At 36.3% G+C, this 23,830-nt stretch overlaps 1 protein-coding gene across 1 annotated transcript; it reads right to left on the bottom strand.

The window, feature by feature from the left end:
* Nucleotides 1-21,458: 21,458 nt before the first annotated feature.
* LOC110578912 (5'-AMP-activated protein kinase subunit gamma-1-like) lies at nucleotides 21,459-22,467 on the bottom strand. The gene is given in 1 exon segment (XM_044914227.1): nucleotides 21,459-22,467. A coding segment is annotated over 1 exon segment (897 nt). The 5' UTR covers nucleotides 22,380-22,467; the 3' UTR covers nucleotides 21,459-21,482.
* Between the last annotated feature and the right edge of the window lie 1,363 nt (nucleotides 22,468-23,830).

Here is a 23,830-nt window from a genome sequence, read left to right on the forward strand (position 1 = left end):
AGAAAGAAAGAAAGAAAGAAAGAAAGAAAGAAAGAAAGAAAGAAAGAGAAAGAAAAAGAAAAAAACTGGGTCATTTGTAAAGAATATAAACAGGAACAGTTTCTAAAAGTAAAAATTTAGTAAAATTTAGTTCAAAATATTTAGTTGCTTACTATATTTATCTATATCTAGGCTCAAAGCTCAGTCTTAAAGTTTATTGTGAATGTGACAGTCATAAGTTTGGAGAAGTCTTGAGAAAATTTTTGCTGCTGACTTACTTTTTCCTCAATGTATGTCACAAAATCAATTATTCAGTGCCCTTTAATCAGCAATATTCTGGGCAGTCCATATTTTTCATAATACAGGCTCAGTATCTAAGGTAAGCAGCATTCTGGTGATGGTTACTATGTTCCAGGAACAAGAACTCTTGGCTGGAAAGAATTCCTATTTCCTCTCTCTTTGTGACTCAAGATTTTACTTTTCTACTGGTCCCCGTTCTATGGGGTTTCTCTTCACCAGCTCCATTTGGGACCCTCTCAACCACCATGAATGACCTCTGCTGGTATTTGATATGACTCACAATCTTGGTTGAGAATTGAACACTTTTCTCAGCGTGGTTGGAATTATTGAGAGGTTCTTTACAAACAAATAAAGCAAAATGTGACATCTCTCTTTGTATTAGCCATTATCTTTGTCTGCCCCAAAAGTACCCCTTCTTTTTTCTATTATTAGATCTTGGCCTAATTTTAAAAGCGGACATGTAACCGAGGATAGAAAAACCATCTCTGTAGCCTCAGCGGTTAGTTCAGATAGAGGCCCAGCTAGACTACATAAATGCTTCCTGGAATTTTGTATCTAAAGCTTGTGAGAACACTTTTCATCTCTGGGGGTGGAAATCTTGGAGTGTGAAGCCCGCACTGCAATATGGTTATGATCTCCATTCACGGAGAAGAAGGGAAGAAAACCCTTCTGTAGAAGGAGCGTATGAAGCCAAATAGAAAATGCATAAAGAGAGAGAAAAAGAGAATTCTAATTTTGTTTGGGGCCCCAGGCCAGCAATTCCACCACCCTTTTGTGAGCCAATAAATTCCTCCTTTTAACTTAAGTTTGTTAGCGATGATTTCTGTCACTTGTAACCAAGGGTATTGACCATTAACTACACACTCCCCAAAGATTTAGAAAACCAGTGAAATAAAAAAGACACTTTTTTTTTAATGTGAGAACAACAAAAGTTTGCCTATATATTAACTTGAAAACTATATTCACCGGGTTTACAAGTTTTGTTTTGTTTTGTTTTTGTTTTTTTAACTTTTCTAAATCACTCAGACTTGGGTATTTAATTGGACCACTCGGTGTTTGGTACAAAACTAATTCAGGTTGCCAATTTTAGTAAGTATACAGAGAGATTCCAAGTACTTTGCAGATCTTTCCATTCATTCATACCTTCACTTATTTGTCAAGATCAATGTTCTAGGCACTACAGTTGCAAATAAGAAGCAGAAGAACAGCCCACGCTAGGAGCTCATAGTGTAGTGAGGGCCTAACACCCATGGATGTTTATGGGAACTCAGAGGAAGATCCAGCTAGTACTCTGGTTGGGTGGGGAAGTCCAGAAAAGCTTTACATAGGAGGTGACATCTGAGCAACGTCCCAAAGAATGAGTGGATGTTTTCCTGCAGTGCCTTTCCCTAGTTACCAATTTCTCACCTTTTTCATTTCTGCATTTAAAAATGGAGACACTTAGAGCATTAAAATGGCCTCAGTGCCAATAACTGGAGCTAAGAAAACTTTGGCTTGACGCATGCACAAACAGGTGAGAAAGACCGCAATGCTCAAAAACAGATTTTATGCTATAAAAATTGGAATCAGATGAAACAACATGAAAAGTAAGAGGAATAGAAGAAAGATCTGTTTTGTATTTCTGGGTAGAATTTGAATTTTTTGTTCCAGGTCCATTTTTTAAACATTATTAATAATTCTGAAGGCCTTGCATAGGTCCAGGAATGTTGCCAGCATTTCAGGGCATGAAGCTATGAATCTCTTCACCATGGTTTTTTAATCATTTCAGTTCTGAAATTAACTTTCCACAGGTTGTTCATATTAGTCACCAGTAATTCATACTAGTTGATCAGAAAAGACAACTTTTTGATGATGGTATTGTTTTGAAGTTTTTGCTCTTCCCAAGGAAATAATTGCTCACATGCTATCAAAATTGAACCAACTATCAAAATAATAATCTTAACTGTTAGGAGCTTCAGAGCTTGTATTTTGCTTGTTTCTTTTAAGCCCAGAAAAATATATCTACATTTTAAATGAATAGTCCTGCCTTCAATTTTGTTATCGGATTCCACTTTAGAGCTAAATTTAAATAATTCTTTTGAGTTCATATACTATCTCTCAGGACTGCATCTTTATAAAATGAAGGTCAAGTTTCAAAAGTGACTTGGGTGTCTATTAATTATTAAGAGTGTTCATATACTTCAAGATTTTCCTCAATTGTCAAAGATAGGACAATTACTGTGGCTTGTTGCATGAGCTCCAGGAGAAACTCTTCATGCATTTTTATGACATCATTCACATTAAGAATGGGAAGGAAGTGATTCAAATGGAACTGAATACTATTCAGACACACCAAAGAGGTGGAGGGAACATTGCAGAAGGCTGACCAAAAAAATAACAGTAGACAAAACAAATAACAGAAAGAAAGGAACGTACATTTGCATTTATATTCAAAAACCTAGGAACAGGTGTGTTTTTTGGAGAAAGGTAGCAAGAGAGGTCCAGAGATTATGATTGACTACTTCTAAAATAGAAACACTTTCCAATACCACCACCAATTTATTAACTTATTTTGTGACACGAGCATGTATTTTAGAAAAGCATTCTGGCATAGTACTGATTTTGTCTGAATTCATTAGAGTCATCTTTTCCTAGGCTGTAAATCACTTAGATATCCCAAAGGACCTGGTGCTGGTGGAATAGATTCCTTTCACAATCATTTCCCACCCAGTCCCATATTCTCTCTCTTCTCCATGCTAACTGCTTATTTTCTGGAACACTCAGTTCATTGCACAAGGTCAAGAGCTCTGCCAGTGAGTGGTTAAGGCCAGAGTGGCCTTGCCCTTTTTCTTCTATCATAGGATTACATGACATGTTTGGCAGATTGCTAAGCTAAATAATGTGACATATGCATATTTTTCAAATTGTCTACTGTCTGTAGACAAATTACTAAAAATTTGATTTATTGGGTAACCTTCCATCAAGATTAAGCTGAAACACTCTTAATAAAGTATTATACCCAGCTGTAGTTCTGGTAAATCTACCAGTGTTTGTCTCTGCTTGATGATTAGTAGGACCATGATTTTTTTTTTTTAGGTTAACTTTTATTTTTTTTAATTTAACAGTCTCAAGGCCTAATCTCTTCATATTTTTCAGAGTAAAAACAGCTTTAAATATTTCAACATAGACTATACCTAATTATAGTTTCAAATATGAATACAAATAATAATTTGGTATATATTTGAAACTCCATTTCCTACCTTTATTTATTGTCTAGGTTTAAATATTTAAGTGTAGCCACATGAAATTCAAGCTTAATTAAAACTTCTCATAGTGTTAGTAAATAAGTGGTAGCTTACTCTCAACTTTCAACATAGCCTTGTGTGGATTAAAAACAATCACTATCCCTCAATAATACTCATTTTTTTCCAAAGAACATGAAAATATAATTATGAAAATAAATTGGCCAGGAGAAAGGACAAGAGCAAATGAATTTCTAAAAGTTCTATTTACTTTGGAGATTCTGAAGATAGCTGAGAAATTTAATTTGGGATTTTTCAGTTTCAACAGGATGTCTTAAGTTATCACAAGATTATCCCTTCACATGTATAGCTAGTATTTCTGAACTAATATTTTAGGGTGCTTGAAAGAGATTCATTTCAGAAAACAATAGGGATTCTGGGTTAATGAAAGGCTTCAAGGGTCAGAAGTTAAGAAATTATTACTCTTCTCTCCATCACTACTATTGACCTGATATGCAACCTCCAGGAAATTACTTTGTCCTTTTCTGTCTTTACTGGTAAAATCAATTGCTTTAAAGATACTGTAAGACCAAATATTGGTTTGATACTACTAAATAATAACAAAATCACATTGGCAGTTCAAAATATCATGTTATTATAAGCAGTTCCCCATTTGTCCCATGAGAACAGTTTACATATTGTTACTGGCAATATTTACTGGTAAAGTCATTTTCCCATTTCTTCAAACCTTATCTGGAAATGTTGGAATATCAGTTCTTCAGAAAGTAGATAAATCTTGTCATCGTGCCAACCCAAACTAATGTTATGTGAGATAAGCATGGCAATTTCCATACTTCTTTCTTTAAAAGGCACTTTAGCTTATCTTGGTACCTGATATGTTCTGCGCAATGAAAATGAATGTCTGATAACTGGACTCTCACCTCTTCGCTCTCAAGAGCTGTAATGTCATTGCTCTTGGCCGCCACAAAGTGGCAGTGTGCCCACTAACTTCTCCATTACCGAAGCCAACATTGGCCTTCAGAATGAACCAGGGTAGGAGAACTACATCTCAAGTTTAGGGTTGCCAGACAAAATACAGGAAGCCTGGTTAAATTTAAATTTTAGATAAACAACAACATACTTATACTAAAAAATTATTCAGTGTTTATCTGAAATTCAAATTTAACTGAGTGTCCTGTATTTTGATTTGCTAAGTCTGGCAACTCTACTGGATAGATTTGACTCTTGTAATCATGTAAACTTCTTAAGTTGAAATATATTTATCTTTAATGCTTTATTTAGTTTTCTGGATCTATTGAATTATAGAAACTCTTTAGGGGTATCTATATTTCCCCTCTTCTATTTGACTTTTCATTTATCACATAGTACTAGACTCACATTTTTACTCTCATGAAAATGAATCTGTTTAAAGGCATATTTGTAATATATTTTGAATGACCTGGCGACATCACTGATATTACATTAACAAGCATTTATTGATCAGACAATACATACATTAGAAAAATGTGCACCAAAGAAGTTAGAAAAGACTGTAAAAAAGGGGGCAGAAATTGACCTGAATCTTGGGGGTGGGAGGGTGGGAAAGAATTAAATGGGGAGAATGGATATGAGAACTTCTCAGATGGGTGGGCAAGTATTTTTCATAGTAAAATAAGTGTTTATGAAAATCTCTAAGGTTTGGTCCAAGGACTTAGTTAGAATATTGGACCATTAACATGATTTGTTCATTCATTCTGGTGTCTGAACAATCTTTTCATATATCATAGGCACTCAATAATAAATTAATTGAATTATTTCAAAAAATAAGAATGGTCTTGTTTGCATTAAATTTTCCATCTTGAATTCACTTAAATTTTCTCCTCTACCTTTAATGAAATCACTTCAAGCTTTATCAAGTTTCAGCAAAACTCAATCTGGCTTTTATTACATCAGTCTTATGTAATTTTTTATGTATAAAATTATATATATTAGTTGTTTACTCCAGTAACCTGGGTTTAAAATAGAATTTCTCTTTCTTTATCTAATCTATTCAAAAGTCAGTTTAAATTTAAAACTTTCTAATTTAATACAAAATGTCCCATAGAACCCTGCCTTCAAACTCACTCTACCAGAACTTTTGCATCAAAGATATGGTTTGTGAGTTTTACCTTCCATTTTTCAAAGAGCTGAAATCTGTATCCTAGATCTGAAATCCAGTAAGACTGTGTTCATCTATGCTTCCAATTTTCATCAAGTATGATCTATGTAGAAGGGCTCCATGTTTTCCTATAAATTTACAAGATAAGTAAATCATCTATTTCTTATTACAAGGAGGAGATCGTGAGTGAAAATCTATAAATGCTATATTTTACATAGTGAATCAGTAACTAAATCTACCTCAAGCTGCACATACTATCTAACACAACTATAAACAAACACTTTCTGTTATCTATTTATGTTACAGCTGGAAAGTATGTACTGTAGCTATTCAATGATTTTGTTATTTTTTGGAAATTTATGCTATATTTCACCATTTCAACAATCTATATTTAGGTAAGACTTTCCAACCTTGAGCAAAGTAGTATAGAGCATCTTTATTATCAGCATCTCGTTTTTTGAGTATACGTGCCAGATACTCTGCTGGGTGCTATACCAAAAAGGGAAAAAAAAAAAAAGCATTTTTTTATACGCCACTTCTTTCTAAAAGATTTTTAAGTGACTTATAAAGTCAAAAGAGGTTATGATTATTAATATAGTTCAGTTATAATGAGCTGAAGGTCTTCAACAGCTGCTAAAGGGGATTAGCTCATACAGTTCAAAGCTCTCTAGTGAAGAAAGCAAACAGGAAACCTGAGTGGTTTTAAGAATGGCAGAGAGGTAGAATTATGTTCTCTAACATGGAACCTAATTTATAAATATTCCAAATTGCCAACTGATGGCAAATTTAGACATTTTGATAATATACAGAACAGAAAAGAAGATTAACATTTTCTTATGGAAATCAAGTATTCTTAGGAGTAACTGAGTAAATGACAACCCATTTTGGCATGAAGGAGGATGAGGGCAGAAGACCTAGGACAACGATGCTTATATCTCATTCATGAACACTGTAATAAAAAGGCAGGATATTTCAATAGCACAGTAAATGGAGAGAGCTTGATAAGAAGCAAATAATATTTAAATCCAAATTAGAATGGCCGAGTTAAGAAGGCAAAGACTACTGTATGGTGGTAAAGAGCATGTCAGAAAAAAAAGAACTAATTTTCCTCATATATGAAAGTTTCTATAAATAATAGGAATAAAACCAAAACTTAATTGAAAAATAACCAAAAAATATGTACAGATAGTGCACTAAAGCAGAAATAAAATAACTCTTAAACATCTAAAAAGATGTTCAACATCACTCATATTAAAAGAAGTGTGAATTAAAACTACAATGAGATACCATTTTTCATCATCGAATTGCTAGGAGTATAATGGTTACTGGGACACTAGAAATAAGATACACAGAAATCAGGATAAAATGACAGTGGCAATGAAGCAGGGACAGCTATTTTTTTTAAAAGATTTTATTTATTTATTTGTTAGAGAGAGAGAAAGAGAGAGAGCAGAGCAGGTGGGGTGGCAGGCAGAGGGAGAAGCAGGCTCCACGCAAGCAGGGACCCCGATGCAAGACTCAATCCCGGGCCCCTGGGATCATGGCCTGAGCCAAAGGCGGATGCTTAACTGACTGAGCCACCCAGGCGTCCCAGGAGACAGCTCTTTTAGGTGGTGTTGACCATTCCAACTGAGGTGGAGGCTGAAGGGAGGAGGGTAGAGGAAGTGAATAAAAGCAAACAATGAGGATAGATGACTGAGGTATTTTGCTATAAAAGAGACAAAGAGAAATAGGACAGTACCTAGAGGGGAGTAAGGAGTAAAAAGAGCTTTGTTTATTGTTAAATGAAAGAGAAATGTGTAGAATGTGTATAATATGCTACCATTTGTGTGTTCTGATTTTTAATAGATAGATGGCATATATTTATATAGATAGATGATAGATAGATGCTTATACATGCAAATATACAAAGAATTTTCTGGAAAGATTCACAATACACTAATTACACTGTTTGTTTCTATGGAAGGAAATCAGATAGCTAACACAAGAGGTGGAAGATAGTTTCCTTTCTTGCCAACACCTTGATTTTGGACTTCCAGCCTCAAAAACGGTGAGAGAATGAATAACTTTCTGTTATTTTAAATCCAGTTCGTGTTATTTTGCTACAGCAGCCTCAAAACTAATACAATAATGTGATTTTTCATGAATGATATTGGAAAATGTGTCTTAGAAAAGTAGTTGAGATTTCAGGAATATGGGACTATGTGCATTCACAGAAAACAGAGATTAGAGTAACATAGAATATCTTTTAAAGGAACAAGATAAATTGTTCCAAATCTAACTAAGTTATTTGAATATGAAAGATAAAACAAGAGATAATTGATACAGGCCAGCTCTCTACATACAAATGAAATAGATATAAACGTGAATAATTCATTTTTCACATGACAAAGATGGTAAATAGGTAAGAAGAAAGAAAAGACTGATTCATAGACATAGGACTTTGTGACTCAGACTGACTCTTCTGAGAGTTTGTCTATTAAACTATCTGACTCAAAGAAAGCACAAATGTCTTTATTCAAGTAGAAGGAGTGTATTCATGCTGGGAAAGGTGTTGCAAACAAAATACTGAATACTTCAGAATTTTAAAAAATTATTCAATGGCAATGGTTCAGTGTTTTACACAGGGCAATGAGTAATTGCTCTCTTTGTTTATTTTTAGATAAAAGATCTGCAGCTAGAGAACCCTTCTCCATGACATTTTCACAGAACACACTATTTAAGATTTACATCATTTCGTCACTCAAGGTAATTTATTTCTTAAGAATACCATAAAATCTATTTAAGTCACTTCCTGTTTCCCAATGAAATGAAAGCATCTCTAAAGGGATTTCAGTGTATCCTTTTGAGTGTGTGTGTTTTATATTTTTGCATTTTCCCAGGAAGGAATGGAGACAGTGCCTCAATTAATACCTTATGTTTATTCTCTCATTATTCCATTCTTGGTTTCAGTAATCATTTGAAATAGATGGAGGTTGTTTGCTCAACTCAGCTTAAGAGCTGGTGCTTCTTCAATAATAGCCCTGGTCTGCCCTGTGTTGTTTTTGTAGTCCAGTCATGAATAAATAGGATGCCAGCTCTCATTCAAAGTATCCTTGGGAAATTACTCCTATTTATAATAGTAAAAAGAGAGAGAGAAATTCTTGACAATGATAAAAAGGTAAAGTCTATGCAGTCTTAGTATATTGATGAAGATCCTCGAGTATTTATTCGAAGATGAGGGACCGTCAACTTATCAGAGACAATGGATTGGGCCTGAGGATTAAGACTCCCTGACTAAATTGTTAAGCATTCTTGACTAAGATACACAAACAATCTAGGAATTAACACTCATTTTTTTGTTGTTGTTAAGGTAATTATGGGTTCACATCCAGTTGTTAAAAAATAATAAAAAGAGATCATTTATATCCTTTACCCAGTTTCCTCCAATGGTATCATTGTACAATGTTGCAGTATATCACAACCACTATATTGATATAATCCATTGAATTTATTCACATTTCTCCTTTTTTATTGGTACTTGTGTGTGTGTGTGTGCGTGTGTGTGTGTAAGTAGTTCTATATGATTTTATCACATGTTTAAGTTCATGTATTTACCATCACAGTCAATATGCTGGAAATTTTTATCACCAGAACGATTCTTCATATTGCTCTTTTATAAACAAACCCACCTCTCTCCTGCCACACTCGCAGCTATTCCTTGATCCCCGTCCCTAATCCCTAACAACCACAAATCTGTTCTCCATTTTGACAATTTTGTTATCTTAAAATATCGTATTAATAGACCCATAGATTATGTAAACTTTAGAGATTAGTTTTTTTTGTCCCTGAAGATTCAAGCAAGTTGTTGCATGTATCAATAGCTTGTTCTTTTTCTTTGCTGTGGTTCGGCTGTACCATAGGTCCTTTAACCATTCACCCATCGAAGACCAACTGCACTGTTTCCAGTTTGGGGCAATTATGAATAAAGCTGCTATGAACAATTGTGCACCAGTTTTTACGTACACATGTCTTTGTTTCTCTGGGATAAATGCCCAGGAGTACAATTGTTTGATAAGGGATACTGGCATGTGTAATTTTATATGAATTTTCTGAACTTTTTTCCATAGTAATCTACCATTTTATATTCCCATCAGCAATATCTGAGTGATCTAGTATATTCCAGTGATTGCCAGCATTTGATATTGTCACTATTTTTTATTTTAGTTATCCTGCTAGGTTTATAGTGATGTATCTTTGTAGTTTAAATTTGCATTTACCTGATGGCTAATGAGACTGGCATCTTTTCATGTATTTATTTTCCATCTGTATATCCTCCTTGATGAAATGTCTGTTCATGTCTCTTGACAATTTTCTAATTGGATCTCTTGCTCTCTTACTGTTGGTTTTTTTAAAATTACAATATAAATTAACATATGGTATTTTATTTATTTCAGATGTACAATATAGTGATTGAACAGTTCTATACATTACTCAGAGCTCATCAAGTGACTGTACTCTTAATCTCTTTCACCTGTTTCACCCATTGTTCCACTCACCTCCCCTCTGGTAACCGTCAGTTTGTTCTAGATCGTTTTTTGTCTCTTTTTTTTCATTGTTTACTTGTTTTGTTTCTTAAATTCCATAGGAGTAAAATTATATGGTAGTTGTCTCTCTCTGAATGGCTTATTTCACTTGCCATTATACCCTCTATATCCAACCATGTTGTTGCAAATGGCAAGATTTCATTCTTTTTATGGCTGAGTAATATTCCATTGTGTATATATACCACATCTTTATCCATTCATCTATCAATGGACACTTGGGCTGCTTCAATAATTTGGCTATTGTAGATAATGCTGCAATAAACATAAAAGTGCGTATAACCTTTTGAAAAAGTGTTTTATATTCTCTGGGTAAATAATCAGTAGTAGAATTACTAGATCATATAGTAATTCTATTTTTAATTTTTCAAGGAGTCTCCTTACTGTTTTCCACAGTGGCTGCACCAGTTTGCATTCCCACCAATAGCACACAAGGATTCCTTTTTCTCCATGTCCCCCTCAACACTTGTTTCTTGTGTTTTTGGTCTTAGCCATTCTGACAGGTGTGAGGTGATATGTCATGTGGTTTTGCTTTGCATTTCCTTGATGATTAGTTATGCTGAGCATCTTTTCATGTGTCTTTCGGCCATCTGGAAGTCTTTGTTGGAGAAATATTCGTTCATGTTTTCTGCCCATTTTTTGACCGGATTATTGTTTTTTTGGTGTTGAGCTATATAAGGTCTTTATATATTTTGGATACTAACCCTTTAATGGATAAGTCATTTGCAAACATCTTCTCCCATTCAGTAGATTGTCTCTTAGTTTTGTTGATCGTTTCCTTTGCTGTGCAGAAGCTTTTTATTTTGATGTAGTCCCAGTAGTTTATTTTATTTTATTATGTTATGTTAATCACCATACATTTCACCATTAGTTTTAGATGTAGTGTTCCATGATTCATTGTTTGCATATAACACCCAGTGCTCCATTCAGTACATACCCTCTTTAATACCCACCACCAGGCTAACCCATCCCCCCACCCCCTCCCCTCTAGAACCCTCAGTTTGTTTCTCAGAGTTCATAGTCTCTTATGGTTTGTCTCCCCCTCCACTTCCCCCCCTTCATTTTTCCCTTCCTACTATCTTTTTTTTAACATATAAGGTATTATGTGTTTCAGAGGTACAGGTCTGTGATTCATCAGTCTTACACAATTCACAGCGCTCACCATAGTACATACCCTCCCCAATGTCTATCACCCAATCACCCCATCCCTCCCACCCCCTACCACTCCAGCAACCCTCAGTTTGTTTCCTGAGATTAAGAATTCTTCATATCAGTGAGATCATATGATACATGTCTTTCTCTGATTGACTTATTTTGCTTAGCATAATACCCTCTAGTTCCATCCACATTGTTGCAAACAGCAAGATTTCGGGTTTTTTGATGGCTGCATAATATTCCATTGTGTATATATATACCATATCTTCTTTTATTTTTTGTTTCCCTTGCCTCAGGAGACTAACTTAGAACAATGTTGCTATGGCTGATGTCAGAGAAATTACTACCTCTATTCTCATCTAGGATTTTTATGGTTTCAGGTCTCATATTTAGGTCTTTAATCCATTTTGAGTATATTTTTGTATATGGTATGAGAGTGGGTCCACTTTCATACTTTTGCATGTAGTTGTCCAGTTTTCCCAACACAATTTGTTAAAGAGACTATCTTTTCCTTTTTGCATATTCTTGCCTCCCTTGTCGAAAATTAATTGACTATATAATCATAGGTTTATTTCTAGACTCTCAATTCTGTTCCAATGATCCAAGTGTCTATTTTGTGCCGGTATCATATTGTTTTGATAACTACAGCTTTGTTGTAGATCCTGAAATCTGGGATTATAATACTCCAGTTTTGTTCTTCTTTTTCAGGATTGCTTTGACTGTTGGGGTGTTTTGTGGTTCCACACAAATTTTAGGATTATTACTTCTAGAGATATGAAAAATACTGTTGGTATTTTAATGGGAATTGCATTAAATGTGTAGATTGCTTTGGATAGTATGGCCGTTTTAGCAATACTTGTTCTTCCAATCCATGAGCATGACTATCTTTCCATTTGTTTATGTCACCTTCAATTTTCTTTCATCAATGTTTTATAGTTTTCAGAGTATAGGTCTTTCACCTCCTTGCTTAAGTTTATTCCTAGGTATTTTATTATTGTTGATGCAATTGTAAATGAGATTGTTAATTTCTCTTTCTGCTGTTTCATTATTAGTGTGTAGAAATGCAACAGATTTCTGTATGTTGATTTTGTACCCTGCAAATGTACTGAATTTATTTACCAGTTCTAGTAGTTTGTTTGTTTGTTTGTTTTGGTGGAGTCTTTCGGGTTTTCTATATATGGTATCATGTCATCTGCAAATAATGAAAATTTTACTTCTTCCTTACCAATTTGGATGCCTTTATTTTTTTGTTGTTGTCTGATTGCTGTGTCTAGGACTTTCAGTACTATTTTGAATAAACATGGTGAGAGAGAACATCCTTATCTTGTTCCTGATTCAATTTCATTGCTGGTAATTGGTCTGTTCAGATTTTCTATTTCTTCCTAATTCAGTTTTAGTAGGCTACGTTTCTGGAATTTATCCATGTTTTCCAGGTTGTCCAATTTTTTGGCATATAGGTTTTCATAATATTCTCTTATAATACATTGTATTTCTATGGCGTCAGTTGTTATTTCTCCCTTTTCATTTCTGATTTTGTATATTTGAGTCCTTTCTCAATTTGTTTTTTTGATCAATCAGGTTAAAGGTTATCAATTTTGTTGATCTCTTCAAAGAACCACCTCCTGGTTTCATTGATTTGTTCTATTTTTTTATTTTTTTCGTTTCTATTTTGTTTGTGGCTTTATTATTTCCTTCCTTCTACTGGTTTTGGGTTTTGTTTGTTTTTCTCTAATTCCTTTAGGTGTAAAGTTAGGTTGTTTATTTGAGATATTTCTGGCTTCTTTTTTTTTTAAGATTTATTTATTTATTTGAGAGAGAGAGAGAGAGAGTAGGGGGAGAGAGGCAGAGGGAGAGAATCTTTCAAGCAGACTCCTCGCTGAGTGCAGAGCCTGACACGGGGCTCAACCACATGACCCATGAGATCATGATCTGAGCTGAAACTGAGAATCCGATGCTTAACTGAGCCACACAGATGCCTCAAAGATTTTTCTTGCTTCTGCAGGTAGGCTTGTATTGCTATGAACTTCCCTCTTAGAACAGCTTTTGCTGTTTCCCAAAGATGTTGGTCCATTGGGTTTTCATTTACAATTGTCTGCATGTATTTTTTTATTTTCCTCTTTGATTACTTGGTTGACCCATTCATTGTTTAGTAGTATGTTATTTAACATCAACATATTTTGGTCTTTCCAGATTTTTCTTGTGTTTGATTTCTAGAGTTATGGTAAAAAAGATGCATGGTAATGCTTCAGTTTTTTAAATTTATTGATACTTGCTTTGTGGCCTAACATGATCTATTCTGGAGAATGTTCCATGTGCACTTGAAACAATGTGTTTTACTATTAACAATGTGTTCTGTTGTTTTAAGATGGAATGTTCTCAATATATCTGTTAGACCCATCTGGTCCAATGTGTCATTCAAAGCCACTCTTTCCTTGTTGATTTTCTGTTAAGATGATCTCTCCATTGATAGAAGTAGGGTGTTAAAAACCCCTACTATTATTGTACTACTATCAATTTCTTCCTTTATGTTTGCTAATAGCTGTTTTATATGTTTGTGTGCTCCCATGTTGGGTGTATAAATATTTACAATTGTTATTTCTTCTTGTTGCATTGTTCCTTCTATGATTATGCATTGTCCTTCTTTGTCTCTTGTTACAGTCTTTGTTTTAAACTCTGTTTTGTTCAGTATTAAGTACTGCTACCCCAGCTTTCTTTTGATATGCATTTGCATGATGAATGCTTTTCCATCCCTTCACTTTCAATCTGCATGTGCCTTAGGTCTGAAGTGTGTCTCTTGTAGTCAGCATATAGATTGGTCTTGCTTTTTTACCCATTCTATCATCCAATGTCTTTTGATTGGAGCATTTAGTCCATTTACATTCAAAGTAATTATTGATAGATACGTAGTTATTGCCATTTTGTTACTTGTTTTATGGTTGCTTTCACAGTTCTCTGTTCTTTTTTCTCCTGCTCTCTTCCCTCCAGGTTTGCTGGCTTTCTTTAATGATGTACGTGGATTCCTTATTCTTTCTTTCTTTCTTTTTTTGCATATCTATTACTGGGTTTTGATTTGTGGTTACTATTAGGTTTATATATAACATCTTATGCATATAGCATTCTATATAAAGTTGATGGTTGCTTAAGTTTGAACCATTCTAAAAGTACTACATTTTTACTCCTCCCCCCCCCATATTTTAGTTATATGGTGTCATATTTTACATCCTTTTATTTTGTGAATCCCTTGACTGATTTTTATAAGGTAAACTTAATTTTACTGCTTTTATGCTTCCTACTTTTCTTACTCTGTTTATGGTCTTTCCTTTCCAATCACAGAGCTCCCTTTAACTTATCTTGTAAGATTGGTTTAGTGGTGGTGAACTCCTTTAACTTTTGCTTGTCTGGGAAACTCTATCTTTGCTTCTATTCTGAATGATAGCCTTGCTGGATAGAGTATTCTTGGATGTAGATTTTTTTCTTTTAGCACTGTGAATTTACCATGGCCCTCCCTTCTGGCCTGCAACATTTTGGCTGAAAAATCAGCTGATAGCTTTGTAGGGTTTCCCTTATATGTAACTGTTTTCTTTTCTCTTGCTGCTTTAAAAAGTCTTTCTTTATCCCTACTTTTTAACATTTTAATTATTATGTGTGTTGGTGTGAACCTCCTTGGGTTGATTTTGTTGGGGGCTCTCTGTGCCTCCTGGATCTACATGTTTTTTTTCCCTTCCCCAGATTCAGGAAATTTTCAGCTATTATTCCTTCACATAGATTTTCTGTCCCCTTTTCTCTCTCTCTCTCCTTCTGGGATCCCTATCATGCAAATGTTATTACACTTGATGGTGTTGCTGAGTTTCCTTAATCTATTCTCACTCTCTTTTTTTAAAGTTGTAAATCCATTTTCATTTAATTGTTTTTTTACATCTAACATGTTATATTGATTATTTTTCTTGAAATATGATCAGTTTTTTCAGGAGATTATTATAAAATGTACAAAAGCATGCAACCTTGATTTAATTAAGTCTAAGCTATTTTAAATTTTGGAATCAACAGATTTTAAAAGCTACACAAAGAAAAGCACTTAAAAAGTATAATAATTGGTCTTTATTTAACATCTGTGGAAATTTGTCTTTTTATTTATTTTTTTAAATTTTATTATGTTATGTTAATCACCATACCTTACATCATTAGCTTTTGATGTAGTGTTCCATGATTCATTGTTTGCATATAACACCCAGTGCTCCATTCAATACGTGCCCTCTTTAATACCCACCACCAGGCTAACCCATCCCTCCACCCCCTCCCCTCTAGAACCCTCAGTTTGTTTCTCAGAGTCCATAGTCTCTCATGGTTCATCTCCCCCTCCGATTTCCCCCCCCCTTCATTTTACCCTTCCTATTATCTTCTTCTTTGTTTTAATATATAATGTATTATTTGTTTCAAAGGTACAGTTCTGTGATTCATCAGTCTTACACAATTCACAGCGATCACCATAGCACACTTTTTATTATTTGTTTTTCTCTCTCCTGTTCAACTTGATTGCTTTTTATTCATTTGTCCTCCAGGTCGCTGATCCATTCTTCTGCTTCCTCTAGTGCATTTTTCATTTCATTTATTGAGTTCTTTATCTCTAATTGGTTCTTTTTTATGTTTTCTATCTCTTTGTTGAGGGTCTCACTGAGGTCCTCCACTCTTTTCTCAAGTCCAGTGAGTATCTTTATGATCATTACTTTAAATTCTCTATCAGGCATATTACTTATCTCCTTTTTGTTCAGCAATATTGCTGTGATTTTTATCCTGTTCTTTCACTTGGGAAATATTATTCTGTCTCCTCATTTTCTCTAACTTTCTGTGTCTTTTTCTATGTGTTAGAAAAGTCATCTATATCTCCTGCTCTTGAAAGTAGTGGCCATATGAAGAAGACTTTCTGTAGTGCCCTGTAGTGCAATGTCCTATGTTTGGTAGAACCTGGCCCATCACGGGTGTCTCCTATGTATGTTGCATGTGCCCTGCTGTTGTGACTAGGGCACATTTGCCTTCAGTCCAGTTGTCTGCAATGGCTCTCTTTGCCTGTTGTGGGCAGGGTTTGGTCTCTGTGTTGTTAATGGGCCAGTTTGGGGCTGCCTTGGGTTTGAGTTGAGATGAGACCAGGTGTTTGCTAGAGATGCAGTAGCACCAAACTGCAGGGCACTTTCCCTGTATTGTCTCTTGAAAAGCTTTTGTCAGTGCACAGGACCTATTGTCTGACCCTGTGTCTGCTCCCAGCCCACTGCTGGGGTTGCAGGTAGACTAATATGTGTGGTTATCATCCCCTCTCCTTGGGGCAGGAGTCATTTTGGAGTGGTCCTGGCCCCTGTTGAGGCTACTTGCACACTGCTAGGCTGATGATACCACTTTGGATGGATTCCTGTCAAGGGCATGTTGGAGGGTATGTCTGCAAGAGAACACGGGGATAGGTCATGGGATGATAGCAAAGTCCACAATGGCTCACTCTTGGAGGGAACCTGCAGCCAGCCTGGAAAACTCCTGCCCAGGCCAGGATGGATGGGGTAGGTGCACAAAATAGCCCAGGGGCAGAGCACACTTTGGCAAGCTAAGTGGAGAGTGTTAGTACTGTGCTCATTCCTGCATGTATCAGTTTATCTAGGCTGGGGGTCAGGGAAGGGAAATGCCCGCCACCTCCTTTGCTCTTCAAGAAGTCTCTCACAGATCCCTGTCCCTCCAGCACACACTCTGAGATTCTTAAATAAATCTTCTTCCTGTATACCCTAGACATTTTTCAAACTGCTGCTTCTATGCTGTATCTCAGTAGGACTATTTGTTGAGCTGCCTCTTTAAGGACAAGGACTCAGTTTCCTTTCACCCTTTGGCTTCCAGAGCTTAACCTGCTGATTTTTAAAGATCCAGGTGTTAAACACCCCTGATTATAAAAACTCTTGAAGCCAGACCTCTCTGGTTTTCAAAGCCAAATGTTATGGGAATTCATTTTCCCAGTGTGGGTCCCTTGTGCCTGGGGTGCCTAGTTTGGGGTCTGCTCCTCTCCCCTCTCTGAGTTCACAGTGTCCCTCCCTTGCACAGAGAGTTCCATAGGTCCATTTGAGTCTGAACCATGTCTCTGCCCTTCTTATCCTCTTTTATGTGGCCTCTTCTCTACATTTAGCTGTGTAGAGTCTGCTCAGCTAGTCTTCAGGTCATTTTCTGGGATATTTACACTGATGTAGGTGTTATCTAGTTGTGTCCATGGGATGAGGTAAGCCTAGGGTCCTCCTACTCTGCCACCTTCCCTGGAAGCCCCTCTTACTGTTGAGTTCTGAGAGTTCTTTGTATTCTCTGGATGCTAGTCCTTAGTTGGATATGTAGTTTTAGAATATTTTCTCCAGTCTGTAGTTTGTCTGTTCACCTGATTTACTAGGTCCAATTTATTATTTGATCCTGGATCAAGTCTAGGAACTCTGTACCTAGGTCATGGTCCCAAATATTTTTCACTATTTATTTCTGTAAAAGTTTTCTCGTTTTACATTTTACATAAGCTCATGGTCCATTTTAAGTTAATTTTTGTAAAAATGTGAGTTTATTCACCGAAAAGGCTATCCTACCTCATTGAATTGTTTTTGCACTCTTGTCAAAATCAGTTGAGCATATTTGTGTGGGTTGATTGCTGGTCCTAGATTCTGTTTCATGGTTCTGTGTACTTCTCTCATAATGCCACGCTGTCTTGATTCTTGCAACTACATAGTAAGCTTTCATATCAGGTAGAGTGATACCTCAAATATTAGTCTTATTTGTCAAGATTTTTTTTTAATCTATGCTAGGATCTGTGCCCTTTCATATAAATTTTAGAGTAAGCATATCTATATCACCACCAACAACAAAAACCCCATAGGGATATTGATAAGTAAGACATTAAAACTATAAATAAATGTGGGCCAAATTGGCATCTTTATAGTATCTTCTAGTCCACGAACATGGATGTCTCTCTTTTTATTTAGATCTTTTTGATTTATTTCATCATTTAATAATTTTCAGCACAAAGATCCTATATATGTTTATTAGATTTAAATCCAAGTATTTCCTTTTCTTTGGAGCAATTGTAAGTGATACCATGTTTTTAATTTCAGACTCTGTATGTTCATTGTTAGTATTCAGAAATGCAACTGATTTTGTTATTTTGAGCTTGTACAATCCTTTGACCTTGCTGAGGTTACCTAGGAAGGTTTTTTGGTAGATTCCTGGGGATTTCCTATGTAAACAATCAGGTCATATGCAAAGAGAAACAATTTTATTTCCTCTTAGCCTATCTGTATGCCTTTTATTTCTTTTCTTGCTTATTACTAGAACTTCCAAGACCATGTTGAGCAAGTTTTTATTTGTTGCCTAAATCCTCCCATTAGAACAAAAGCACCATGAAACCAGACACCACCTGTTTTGTTCATTTGCTATACCTTGTGTCTACTGGAGTACCTGGTACATGGAGACACACAAAAAGTATTTGTTAAATGAGCAGTTGGTGAATGACTAAATGAATAAATGACCAAATGCATACATGAATGGTATATTAGAAAAAAAAATCATAGAATATATGACAGATTCTACTATTCACTCTCACAAAAGAACTAATGACAAAACTTGACCTTCCTGCTGACAGTTTGGTCTCTCCCATCTACTCTGTCCTCTACTTTGTTCCAATCATTATCATCCTCCCATTGGACACTGTTGGAAATCCATGTTTCTTTTCAGAACCTTTACTACTAATCACAAAGAGTCTTGACAAATTAATATGCTGAAAGCCATAAACAATTTATTTCCTGCCCAAATTTTCTTTCCTTTTAATCTACATGGTTCATTCTGGGCTACCTGCTTGATTTCTTAACAGAAATGCATTTATTCATTTATTAGACAAATACTATTGAGAATCTATTATGTGCAATGTTTTATGCATTTCTCTCTCTCTCTCCAGTTGAGTGCTCTGTACTGTTCTTCCTTGCAAATATGCTCTCTCTATGGCATCAGTATTCCCTGAAAGATCAGTATTTTCCATATGCTAAATGTACGGAAGGCCTTTCCAGAGAGGGAGAAAATCACTTCCAGCCCTGATTATATAATGAAAAGAGATACTTCATTTTCCAGAAACATTAACAGCTTAACACTTCCTGTGTACATCATTAAATAAACTTCTGGAAACATCAAGTGATGTACTTTATTGTTTCCTCATATTCAAGACATTGGTTATAGTATCATTAGGTTTGTTTAAGAACAAAAATAAGATTATTAAATAAGCCAAATACTAGGAATGACAGGTTTGGAAATAATGAGAATTAAGTAGTGAAGAAAACATTGTTTATGTGGAAGTAAATTTGGAAAAGAGACAAAAATAAAGACAGGACCCTCTTCATAATGGCTGTCTTGTTCTTCAGTCAGACATCTTAGATCATCAGAGTTCTGTTTTCCTAGTGAGGTAGCCTTCAGGTTACCAAGATACCACTGGTTTCCTGATGCTGTAAAGTTTAACTGTGCTTACAAAGCAACTTCTTAAGATAAATAGAAATTTTCCCTTACAGGATAAACAGGGACTATAAATTGGAACTGGTATTCAACTCCACCAACTTGTTGGTCGATAACTAATACATTGCAATTAATTTAACTTTATATGATCAAGATGTATTATGCAAAGCTCTCTCCAAGTCACGTGTAGCAGTAAAAGCTTTTCCTTCTGTTATCCATATGCTTGAGTTCAGGTGTAAGTCTGTGGATGGATATGTTATAGGATGCTGGAGTGGTTCCTTATATTCTTAGCATATGCAACATTGGTTTTTATTCTGCCTTCCCTGATTCTGGGCAAATTTATTTCCCATCTGAAATATAAACAGATTATATACTTTATGAATAAACCATAATGATGGGATATCCCCTACATTTCATGTAAATAGCATAAGGCTTAGAGAAAAAAAAATGAATTCATTCATTCATTTATTCATTTATCTAAAAAAAAAATTACTTGATAGACTGCTCTATACAATCCAGAGGGCAGAGATGAGATAAAGCCCCCAGCTTCATGCAGCATACATTCCAGAGAGTTACCAGATCATTAAAAAAGCAATAAATAAATGAGATACTCATAGACTGTGATGAGTGCCATGAATGAAATAAGAAGGCAAATATACAGAGTGACCAGAGGAGGGTATTTTTGCTTGAATGATCAGAGACCTCTCCAGTGGCCTTTATACAGCATCCCAACAGATAGAGTCCTCCAACATCTGTAAGAATAAGTCCAGACCCTGAGCAATCTATCTGTCACAAAGCAACTCCCCACTTCTAACAGCTCTGTCATTTAACTTATTTATCTGTCCTTTAATTTAGTGAGAAAAGTGTGATAAGTATCAAAAATTATCTTTTAAATGCTAATGGCCAGATTTTTCTGTGCCATTTAAAAATGACGGATCCCCTCCTTAATGATTTGTGATCCTTCCTTCATCATGATATTACATACTCTAGTTTTTTTTTTTTTAAGAGGTTCCTGTCATTTTAATTAGGTTTGCCATGAAAAGCAATAACCTCAGCTAATCACTCTGCCCTCCTCCTCCACCTAACCCCCCATCTCACTTCATATGCACATAGCACAGGAACCCAAAGACCCTTCTCCCTACAATCCTCCCCACTCCCATTATGGGAAGAAATGTCACTAAATGGACTCAGCCTCCTCCATATAGCGTGAAACAGGATGAATAAAAATATCTTTCGGAAGAGTTTTGTTGTGCTATTATCTTAGGGTGGAGTCAGGGGCAGAGAGGAAGGCAAAGGCTGGGTGAGGTCTGGGGATCTCTCAGAGATCAGAATTGGCCTGAGGGGCACACAGCCTATCATTCACCCAGAAAGGGGGCTACATCTAAGAGGGCTGGGGCTAGGATGGGCTAGGCTGTATGCATGAGGATAAGGACAGCTAAAAATCCATTCTCCTTCCTCCCTCCGCACCCTCCCCGGCTCCCAAGCAGGGAAGAGTCACAATTCTCTCAAGGTTTCACCTGTGGTTCCTAGAACTGTGGGCAGGCAGTGAGTGGGGCATAGCCCCTGGTGCTGCCTGACCCCTTCCCCAGCTCAGGGCTTCTCTCCTCCTGTGAGCACCAGGGCCTGCAGGATGTCAGACAGTGATACAATCCCCTTGACCACATCATTCTCATCCACCACGACAAGCCGGTGAACCTCTGCTTCCACCAGCCTGTTGATGATGGTCTCCAGAGTCTCGTGCAGGTAGCACTTGAGGACACCCTCAAAGTAATGGGATCGATGTTGTAGGGCTTTGGTCACAGACACATCTAGGTTGTTGCAGGTCTTTTCTGCTGCCAGACTGATAACATCAAACTTGGAGTAGATGTCCACCACACGCCCTTTCTCATCTACTACTGGCAGTGCTGAGACTCGGTGTTGAACAAAGATGCCCAGAGCCACATAGACAGGGGTGGTGGTGTGGACCATAGCAATGTTGGCATAAGTGCCAATCTGTAGCTCTTCCAGAGACTTAGACATGAACTCTGGCTTGGGGAACTCAGTGATAAACAATTTGAGGAACTTGAGGATGTGCTTGTGGACGAGGATGTACAAAGTGTTGCCTGATTCCCGGTCAATAACTGGCAGTCTGTGGATCTTGTTTCAAATTAATGAAGAGACAGCATCGAACAAGCTGGCATTAGGAGAAATGCAGACGAGTGGTTTGAAGGCATCCTGTAGGTACACCTCTCTCCAAGTTTCTATCTTGTGTTCTTCCAGCTCATAGATCTGTACCAAGGCTGATTTATAATATCGATGCAGGATATTGATGAAATCGGTGATGGTTAGCATGCCTACAAAACTTTGCTTCTTACTATCCCACAAAGGGGCAGCTCGTACGCCATTAGTCACCAAAGCAAAGAAAGCTTTCTTCACCTGCAGGGATGTATCAAATACAACCAATTTGGAGCTTGTGGGAATCAGGTCATAGCAGTGATGAGACTTCATAAAGGAAGTAGACACACTATTGTTGGATTCTGGGGTCTCTTGAGGATGCTCATTTTCCAGAGCTGGGGAGCTATCTGAAGAAGTGACCATCTCCGTTTCAAGAGGTGCTGACTGGGTTCGCTCGCTTTAGGAGGCTCTCGGGGGGCCGGTCGGGGGGGGGGTGGAGGGGGACTCAGCTCTAGTTTTTTTTAATGGCAATAATATTTAACTCTTTACTTATCCAGAATATTATTTTTGTGTAATGTAGAGTGTATAATTATCCCCTCTCTGTTATGCACCTTTCTCTCATACTGTTTGGTGATGCCGCTTTTGTTACATCTCAAACTTATGAATAATATCCTAAGTTCTATTTCAAGAATTTTAATTTTTTAAAAGACTTTATTTATTTATTTGACAGAGAGAGAGAGCAAGAGAGACAAGCAGGAGGAGCAACAGAGGGAGAGGGAGAAGCAGGCTTCCCAGTGAGGAGGGAGTCCAATGTGGGGCTTAATCCCAGGACCCTGAGATCATGACTAAGCCACCCAGGCACCCCAAGAATTTTAATTTTTATACTGTTGTCTACTTTACTGTTCTGGATTATCTTACTCAGTTTTGATGCCAAGGTTCTACCAACTTCATAAAATACTCTGAGTAGAACAGATTTCTTTATTTTTCTAAATCTTGGAATAATTTACACAATAAAGAAATCTTTTCCTTGACATTTAAAAATAAGTTCACCAAAGTCTAACAAGACACTTCCCTGAATGAAATTATTTTATATACATTTGTCTATTTCTTCTGTGATTATCACTTAATTCAGGCTTCTAAGTCAGCTCTGCTAATTTATATTTCCTAATGTAATGTCTTATTTCTTCAAGATTTTCAAATATATTACCATAGAATTTTATTCACTACAGTCATGTTTCGTCTCTTGCAATCTCATTAAAATGTAACTCATTTATTATTGAGTTTTTTTTCTTCTTTAAAATCAGAAGTTTAGCTTATCTGATTGTTTCTACTACATGACAAGTTCCTGAATATATTTGTAGTTGCTTTCTGTGGCTGCTGTAACAAATTGCACAGATTAGGTGCTTGAAAACAACACAAATTTATGATTTCATGGTTGTGTAGGTCAGAACTGGTGTAGGTCTCCCTGGACTAAAATCGAGGTGCAGGAAGGACTGTACTCCTATCTAAAGGTGCCAGGGGTGCTTCCATTTCCTTGCTTTTCCAGCTTCAAGAGGCAGCCTCCATTCCTTGTCTTGCAGTTCCATTTCTCCACCTGAAAAGCTAGACACAGGAGGCCCAGCTCTTCTGTGTTGTATCAATAGACTTTCTGTAGTCACATCTGCCTCTGATGCTGTCACTTCTTCTGCCTCTCTTTTCCACTTTAAGGACCCTTGTGATTCCATTGAGTCCATCCAGATTAGCCTGGATAAGCTTCCTATTTTAAAAACAGCTAATTGATCACC

This window comes from Neomonachus schauinslandi, chromosome 4 (genome assembly GCF_002201575.2).
Source record: "Neomonachus schauinslandi chromosome 4, ASM220157v2, whole genome shotgun sequence".
Lineage (NCBI taxonomy): Eukaryota > Metazoa > Chordata > Mammalia > Carnivora > Phocidae > Neomonachus > Neomonachus schauinslandi.